The sequence below is a fragment of the Borostomias antarcticus genome (genome assembly GCF_949987555.1).
Source record: "Borostomias antarcticus genome assembly, chromosome: 22".
Classification (NCBI taxonomy): Eukaryota; Metazoa; Chordata; class Actinopteri; order Stomiiformes; family Stomiidae; genus Borostomias; species Borostomias antarcticus.
This window is the reverse complement of record NC_140255.1, coordinates 16,330,848-16,340,131: the sequence shown is the minus strand read 5'-3', so window position 1 is coordinate 16,340,131 and position 9,284 is coordinate 16,330,848. Positions and strand designations below refer to the sequence as shown.

The following is a 9,284-nucleotide window of genomic DNA, read 5'->3' as shown; positions in this document are numbered from 1 at the left end:
TGTTGTGAGGAACTTTTTGTGGTGTTGTGAGGAACTTGTTCAACACTGACCACTGGTTTTATTCTCTGAGAGGGGAGTTTGGGTAAAGATTAAAATAACATTACACATGGACGAATATGAAGTGTTGTTTGCCGAGGAACATTTACTGAGATTGAAAGGCCAAAGCAGACTGAAGAGCCATTTTAAATGTATTGTCCTACATTTGAATAGACTTTTTGCCAGGCATGTGGACTATTTCAGCAACAGTAACAGAACCTTGTGAAAGTGTCAGATGTTTATATTTCAGCAATAAAAGCTTATAAACATGCGATGTAGACCACAAAGACAATAAACAACACAATATATTTGTATTCAGATAGATAATGACGCACATGTACATTTGATGTATTATTATTATCTAAGTCACATACCACAGCCTACAGAGCAAAATAATCTCACAGCCGGTTTAGATTTTAGTGCTCAGAAGATATATTATATATAAAGAGCTCAAATGAAGAGTTCATACAATCCAGAAACAAGGTGGTGAAGCATAAAAACACTGTAATTCTGTTCCTCGTTCACTTACAGTAGCTCCCCTTAATTCAAACATAGACCCTCTCCCAGTTCTTCATTTAAAGGTAAGAAAATGCAGATTCTGGCGGGGGGGAGTAGGTCCAATGTATTCCGACCAAAGTTCAATGAAGTGATAACAACGGCCATTATCCTTATGAATGTATGAATAAATGAATGAATGACATTAGTTATACAGCACTTTTCCAAACAATAGTTACAAAGTGCTTAGTAGTAACAAAGTCCTTGTTATCCCCCAGCAGGCCGTGTGGTTGTATGCGAGTGATTGTTAGTCGTGCCCTAACCCTGCAGGGGGCCCAGAGAGGGTAGAGGCTAGTTCCCATCACTGCATCTTCTTCTTGGCCAGACAGGCCAGCTCCCTGGCCTTCTGTCTCTTCAGCTTCTTCTTCATGATCAGCAGGTCGATGTAGACAATGTGGTCCAGGACGGTGGAGGCGCATAGGAGACCGCCATGCAGCGCCCCTGCTATCCCACAGCTGAACACGTCCTGGCCTGGGACACACACACACACAGACACACACAGACACACACACACACACACACACACACACACACACACGCACATGCAGGCACGCACTCACACACACACACACACGCACTCACACACACACACACACACACACACACACGCACACATGCACACACACACAAAGCATGCATGAGACAGGGATAAGATAATATGAACACAGCACTCCTACATCTTAAGGTAGCTAGTATCAGTAGATTTTAGTTTTTCTGTAGAGACGATTTATCTACAGAATTGACTGATTGAATAATTGATATTGATTGATTAATTGGTGTATTTCATTGTTTGATCATTTCTAAGTTGAACAAAGATTTTCAGATGCTGTACAACACTAAACAGCATCTCTCATCTCTCTTTATGGATGGTCTGAACCCGGGGCAAGACGTCCGGTGAGGTACCTGAGATGAAAAGGTTCTTGACCGGGGTGTTGCAACGGTTCCTGGCCACGGCCTCGGCCTCGAAGCGCTCCACGTTGTGTTCGGCGGAGTACATGGCTCCGCGCTGAGACCCCAGGTAGTGCATGTTGGTGAGGGGCGTGGCCACGTCCTGGAAGACCAACTACAAACACAAAACACCTAACGCCTTATCATTCATATCTGCTGGAGATTGATTCAAATGTCAGGATTCTTCCAAGTAAACACAAATACACACACGCACACACACAAACACACACACACACACACACACATACACACAGATAGTTAAACAGTCAAACCTTTTCCCTGAGTTTGGGAAATATGGTGCAGGCCCAGTCAAACACCGTGTTAGCAAATCGCATCTTGTAGTTGTAGTATTCATCACCCCGTTTCCTCACGGTGGTGTCGTTCCACTCCTCAAACCACTCGTATTTCACCATGGTCAGTATCGTCATGCAGGATTTCCCTTTGAGTGTATAGCAACTTTTTACATGTATATATGCAGGCTTTAGATACATCCGTCAAAATATACCGTTTTGGGATAGTATATTGTTATGTTACCTGGGTGTCTTTTCTTGGCTTCGGTGTCTTTGGCAGAGGGGAATGTGATGAACATCATGGGAATGTTTTCAGGTGCATCCTCTTTACTCAGGGCAAAGAACTCATCCATCCTGTCAGACAGAAAGAGTTTCCCCAATTAATCAACAAACATCATCCCAAAGTATGATGGTGCAGTACTAACAGTACATGGTGTACTACCTCAAGAAAGGAACAGCACCCATAACTGATGAAAAAAATCTTCTGAAATTTGTTTTTACTTAATCTTTAGGCAATAACGCCACCCGGTGGAGAAAGAACGCTGTGTCAACTGTACTCACGAGGTATCCATGTCGTTATTTTTGAAGAGCCAGAAGTTGGTGGACACAATACCCAGCTCCTCTTGTGTACCATCGAAACCAGAGAAGACCAAGAACGATCCTCTGCCGTGTCTCATCATGTCGAGTCGATCTTGAATGTCTGTAAAAAAGACAGTGATGTTGATAACGCTTTTCTCCTGTCTTCATCCCCGCTGAATGAGATACTGATCCTCAGGAACCACAGGTAGAAACATTTGATTCCCTCATGAGCACAGCTCACCTGGCTTGACCCTGATCTCTGGGGGAAGGAGTTTCTGGAAGGTGGTGAAGATGCCACAGTTGGAGATCACCACAGGAGCATGAACCTCCACCTCCTCCTGGCCCTTCCTTACTTTCACACCTTCACATAATGACACAGATGAGTCACTAACAAGTGGTCAGTAACATAAGTCTGTGATATCTAGGCACAGATAGCAACACGGACGCACCGTAAGCAGCTCCTTCCGCGTTGACCAGGATCTGGGAGACATGAGCCCTGACTAGAACATTCCCTCCAGATTTCCGGATGACAGGGATGATGTTGTAGGCGATCTCGCTGGCCCCTCCCTTGGGGTAGTAGGCTCCTCTCTTGTAGTGGTGAAGCAAGAGGGCGTTGATAACAATGCTGGATTCCTTAGGAGGCACGCCTGAAAAGACACAACGGCATAAAAGACACAATCGTTCATGAAAAAATACGTCAACTGTCGCTTCACCTGAACGAGAGCAGAGACGAAGAAGAACGAGGCTCGGCCGTAGCCAGGGTCTACCGTAGAAGAGGTAGGAGAATATGACGTGGAGGTCTTTGTTGCTGGTCAGGGTGTTGACCAGGCCTGTCGCTCCAGTCCCAGAGAGTTTGAAGATGGGGGAGACCAAGCTGGCGAGGCCTGACTTTAGCAGAAAGAGAGACACCCACTGAGGGATCAGCTTCAGGGTGGCTAGGTAGTGAGTCTTCTTAGCAGAGACCTGTTAGAACACAAAGAGTTTAGAGAAATGTTACAGAAAAGCACACAGTTGGTGACATCCTTCGCTGCTGTTATCCACATGGCATTAGAGTCACCATGCTACCTTCATGATTTTAAAGAAGGTTTCGATGGCGTCGGTGTCGTCTGGGAACTGTTTCTTCAGGTGGGCCTCCATCTCAGTCTTGCCGGTGAAGATGGTGTACACGCGTTTCTCCTCCCCCAGGCCAATCTGGATGGTGTCAAAGTGCTGCTCGAGCTCTACGAACTCCAGCTGGCCCTCGGTGATCTGGTCGAAGGCGATGCGAAGGAGGCTGTTCTCGTGGAGTTGACCAATGTAGTGAAGTCCTGTCGGAGACAGAGGGATGATTCAGCTTTGTCAGAACAATCACATATATGTAGAATTGAATTCCATGGTATTTGAAATTTAGGCAGTGACTTTAGTCAGAGTGGTTTGCAGCGAAGGATACCGTGCATGCTTATGGAGGGGATTTAAGGTTTATGTATGAAGCTCTACGGGTGCTGAAAAGGCCCGTATCTGATGACACAGTGTAGGCTTTGACAAACAACCTGACATGATGCATAATAGTGGGGGAAAAGCAGTCCTAAAAACCATGCCCCCGGGCATTTCCTGTAAAATCAGGATATCACTGTGTTGATCTCACAAAGAAGTGTCTTACCAACATCAAATTCAAATCCTTTCTCTACGTAGGTGTGGCAGCATCCCCCGGCCTGGTCATGCTGCTCCAGCACCAGGACCTTCTTGCCCCCTTTCGACAATGTGGCCGCAACCGTCAGCCCCCCGATGCCACTGCCAATCACAATGACATCCAGGTCCTTGGGGACTTTGTCAACGGTGAAACCTTTAAAGAAAAGCAATCAGTCAGAGCCATCGTGTTTTCACATTTTCTCTCAGGATTTGTCTTATCTATCTTTACAGTCCATCTGAACACTGGGTGCTGGAAAGGTGTATAGTATACTGAAAGGTGTATATAGTACTGAATCTAAACAGGTTATATAATTAGCTGAGGAAACTAAAGTCTGAAGGTTGTCAGAAGGTATCTTATTCAAACTGTCGTAAATGTAAGGTGTTATCTTTGTTCCTAATTGGCTGCAGTTGTATTTTCTTTGAAGAAGAGTTTGGATCTAATCCACCAGTTAACCCACTAATTAAAATAAACTGCAATTGGCCAATGAGTAAGCAATATTTGAGTTATTGCCCATAGAAAATACCATTGAGATAATCCAGCCAATGGAACATCTTAACCCATGCAGATCAATAAACTAGCTCGCAAGTCAGGTCACTCTGAAACTGAACAGACCTAGGAGCATCCTCAAGAATGTTTGGTGTAATAATTGTAGAAACGTTTTGTTTCAAGAAGAAACCATTGATTTGATAGGGGTGTTAATGCCAGCAGTTAGCTCAAACAGGTTTTCAAGAACTCTGGCACAACACCCCTATCAAATCAATGATACATGCTATTGTATTGATAGGGGCAATTTGCATAGTATCCATAGTAGGTCAAATCAAGCTGGCTTAAATTCACACCTATTGTCATAATCATCATAACCGAACCTAGGCATGTTTGCACAATCTGGCCATTCTAAGGAACATCTACTGTTATAAACTTGTTTATATGTTGTTGTATACATGAATTGTTTACAATGAATTGTAAATATCTATTCAATCTTGATTGTGCTTCTTTGTTGTTCTTTTTATACTGCTGCTGTAACAGTGTAATTGCTGTGCAGGGATAAATAAAGTACCTACAGTACCAACCTACCGAACCCTATCAATATTCATACTCATAATTTTTTACACTCATAATTTGATTGTTGTTCATTTACAGTAAAACAAAACATTTTGTTACTCTCAGTACAGCTGTCTCGTCAGTTAAACATGATTTCCTGAGTTCCAGAAGATAAAGGTTCCAGGCAGCTGGTTAGATACCATGTGAACATTAAATTAACACCCTGGCTTTGAATTAAACATCTATCTTAAGTTCACTTGCACATATTTATTCTTTCCTAATATTCATCTAACACTTCCACAATACAACAAGCCCAAGACACAATACAGACCAGAAGGATGTCAAAGTATATTATATTTACCTAGTTTGATCACTTTGTCCCTCTTCCTCTGGTCATACTCGCGGGGGCCTGGTGGTCTCACAGACTCCAGAGAGAACGGGCTTGGCTTGCCAAACAGGTACCAGTATGTCCCACCGGCCCAAATCACCAACCAGGCTAAGAATATCAACAGCCACATGATAAAGACGGAAACCCCAAAGTTACACTATAGTCACTGCTTGTTGCTTGTTGCAGCTTCTGAGGGACTAATGACTCTTCATCTGTCTTCTCTACCTTTTATTGTATGGAGTGTCAAAGGTCTGGTAGGAGAAACAGCAAAATACATTTGTGTAACCCACCTTTATCAGGCAGGCAATAAAGATACAAGTGTGAATGCTTAGTGAATTATCAGAGTCAGAATCTGTTTATTGCCATGCAGTTTTTCAACGTACTAGGAATTGGCTTTCGGTCGTAGTGCATAACATTGAGACAACATTGGACAGGGTGCAGGGATGAGACGGGACAATGCGAGTACAAAATGCTAGTGCAAAAAAGGATAAGCTTGAAAAAAAAAACAATATACAAAAAGTAGCAGTTAATCTATACAGTGAGTATGTAGAGTATAATATGTAAGTGAGTGTTTGTATGTGTATAGTGTGTGCAGTGTGATGTGTGAGTGCGGTGTGTCCTATACAGTACATTCACGTCATGTGCAAGTGACAATCGACAGTGTCTCTCAACGGTGATGGAGTCCGTGGTGGGTTTGGGGGGTGGGGGTCAGAGGGTGACACAGGCCTGGTTGAAGAGGCTGATGCCCGTGGGGAAGAAGCTGCCTCTGTGGCGTACGGTCGTGGTCCTGATGGGCCGTAGCCTCCTGCCTGAGGGGAGTGGAACGAAGAGATTATGGCCGGGGTAGGAGGGGATCTGCCGCGATCTTCCCGGCCCATTTCAGGGTCCTGGAGTTGTGCAGGACCAGGAGGGAGGGCAGGTTACAGCCGATCACCTTCTCTGCACATCAGATGATGGCCCTGTCCTTGGCTGTAGCAGTGGAGTACCAGATGGTGATGGAGGAGGTAAGGATGGACTCGATGATGGAGGTGTAGAAGAGTACCATCATTTCCTTTGGTAGTCGGAATTTCTTCAGCTGCTTAAGGAAGTACATCCTCTGCTGTGCCAACTTCGTGAGGGAGCTGGTGTTTAGTTCCCATTTGAGGTCCCAGGAGATGACGATGCCCAGGAAGCAGAAGGAGTCGACAGTGGACACTAGGATGTCATTCAGTTTGATGGGAGGGAGGGGGGTGGTTTCTTTCTAAAGTCTACAATCATCTCCACTGTCTTGAGAGCATTGAGCTCCAGGTTCTTTTGGCTGCACCGGGACAGCAGCTGGTCGATCTCCCACCTGTAGGTGGACTAGTCTCCCTCAGAGATGAGTCCGATGAGGGTGGAGTCGTCCGCAAACTTCAGGAGCTTGACAGACTCGTGGCTGGAGGTGCAGCTGTTCATGTACAGCGGCACCTGGGGAGCCTGTGCTGATGGTCCTGGAGTCTGGATGTTTTTGCCCCGCTTCATGTGTTGTTTCTTGCCGGACAGGAAGTTGGTGATCGACCTGCAGGTAGAGTCGGGTACGTGCAGCTGGGAGAGATCATGCTCCAGTGTGGACAGGAGGATGGTGTTGAAGGCAGAGCTGAAATCCACAAACAGGATCCTGCCATAGGTGCCTGTGTGTTCCAGATGCTGTAGAATGTAATGAAGGGCCACGTTTACTGCATCATCCACAGACTTGCTGGCTCTGTAGGTGAACTGCAGAGGGTCCAGGAGTGGGCCCGTGATGGATTTGAGGTTCAGCAGAACAAGGAGCTCAAAGACCTTCATTACTACAGAGGTCAGGGCGATGGGCTTGTAGTCACTTATGCCAGTGATCATTGTCTTATTATAGCACAGCCATATGTGCTGTGAGGATGCTGCACCTGAGCGCTGAATAATACTCTGAGCAGCACGGGATCACGGGAGGTAGAGCGGCCGGCTGGGGAACGCAAGGCATTGTACCGAAGTGTCCTTGAGCAAGACAAAACAGCAACCCCGAAATCGCTCACGTGCAGCACGGTGTAAGCACGCAGTAAACACTTTCGCCTCACAGCCAGAAGGTCTCTGTGTCTTCTTTGTGGAGTTTGCATGTTCTCCCCATGTTCGCAAGGGTTTCCTCCCAAAGAACCCAATATGAAAAACAAGCAGAAGAACTGAGGCTCTTCAGTCCGGTTCCTGACCAAGATCTAGACTGAGCACTAGGTCCCTGCGTGCCGTTAATGATGGCTGCTCACTGCTCCTGACTACCCCTGGAGGAGGATGGCTTGGATGGGAGAACAGTTTCCACCGGTGACCACTGAAGACGTGTGTGTGTGTGTGTGTGTGTGTGTGTGTGTGTGTGTGTGTGTGTGTGTGTGTGTGTGGGTGTGTGTGTGTGTGTGTGTGTGTGTTGTGTCACCCTCTCACTTGCATGTGTTGTGCGATCACGTGTGGCTAGAGGTCCAAAATTAAAAAAGGAAAAAAAAACAAAAAACTAAAAGGCTCAAGCTCAAACAGACAATGGGCACCAGCTGATGAGCCTTTAAACTAACAATGTTCTCCAGCATAGGCATCTGATTTAGTACTGTAGCTCTGTTAATCTACTGTACCTCACACCCATAGCTCTGTTAATCTACTGTACCTCACACACAAAGCTCTGTTAATCTACTGTACCTCACATACATAGCTCTGTTAATCTACTGTACCTCACACACAAAGCTCTGTTAATCTACTGTACCTCACACACAGCTATATTAATCTACTGTTCCTCACACACAAAACTCTGTTAAACTACTGTACCTCACACATGTAGCTGTTAATCTACTGTACCTCACATACATAGCTCTGTTAATCTACTGTACCTCACACAAAAGCTCTGTTAATCTACTGTACCTCACACACAAAGCTCTGTTAATCTACTGTACCTCACACACAAAGCTCTGTTAATCTACTGTACCTCACACATGTAGCTCTGTTAATCTACTGTACCTCACACTTTTAGCTCTGTTAATCTACTGAACCTCACACATGTTCTCATCACTGGGCAACTTTCAGTAGCATTCAAACCTGCGTAATACATGTAAATGTATTGTATGTTTACCTCATTTATACACTACAGGACATTTCATGTGAAACATAGAGCTAAACATACTGTATATTCCTACGTATGCTCTTTAATGGCAAATGGTAATGACCACATATGTTAAGGCCTGACACTCCATTCCAAACTTTTCAACCACTGGAAATCTGTACTTTTGTTACATTGTATAACAATCATTCTGGTTCATACAGTCTGGTGGTTTGCAGGTGTGCAACACAGTATAGTTATTCTCTATGTACAGAAGGTACAATCGGGTACAGTTACCTCAGAATGTCCTGTTATCAGATAAGGTAATTAAGATAGGGACGCATAAGTACACAGACTTTACACACACTATCCTGTTTTATGGATTTCTACGAAGCAGCTGAATCATCACAACATCTCAGTCATGAAAGGTGGGTGTGAGTGGTGTTGGATCATCTCAGTCATGAAAGGTGGGTGTGAGTGGTGTTGGATCATCTCAGTCATGAAAGGTGGGTGTGAGTGGTGTTGGATCATCTCAGTCATGAAAGGTGGGTGTGAGTGGTGTTGGATCATCTCAGTCATGAAGGTGGGTGTGAGTGGTGTTGGATCGTCTCAGTCATGAAAGGTGGGTGTGAGTGGTGTACGATCACTCAGACCTGCAGGCATGAATACAGTAAACTTTGGCCAAGTGAAGAAACACAACAATCGAACAGTGATATA

At 45.0% G+C, this 9,284-nt stretch overlaps 1 protein-coding gene across 1 annotated transcript; it reads right to left on the bottom strand.

Annotated features, from left to right (window-relative positions):
- Nucleotides 1-892: 892 nt before the first annotated feature.
- LOC311323671 (inactive all-trans-retinol 13,14-reductase) lies at nt 893-5,636 on the bottom strand (the record flags this gene model as incomplete). Its single annotated transcript, XM_084455962.1, has 11 exons — nt 893-1,062; nt 1,495-1,654; nt 1,812-1,978; nt 2,074-2,183; nt 2,391-2,529; nt 2,650-2,769; nt 2,858-3,055; nt 3,176-3,371; nt 3,474-3,715; nt 4,048-4,230; nt 5,480-5,636. The coding sequence occupies 11 exons, from the start codon at nt 5,634-5,636 to the stop codon at nt 893-895; spliced, it is 1,842 nt and encodes a 613-aa protein (XP_084312088.1).
- Between the last annotated feature and the right edge of the window lie 3,648 nt (nt 5,637-9,284).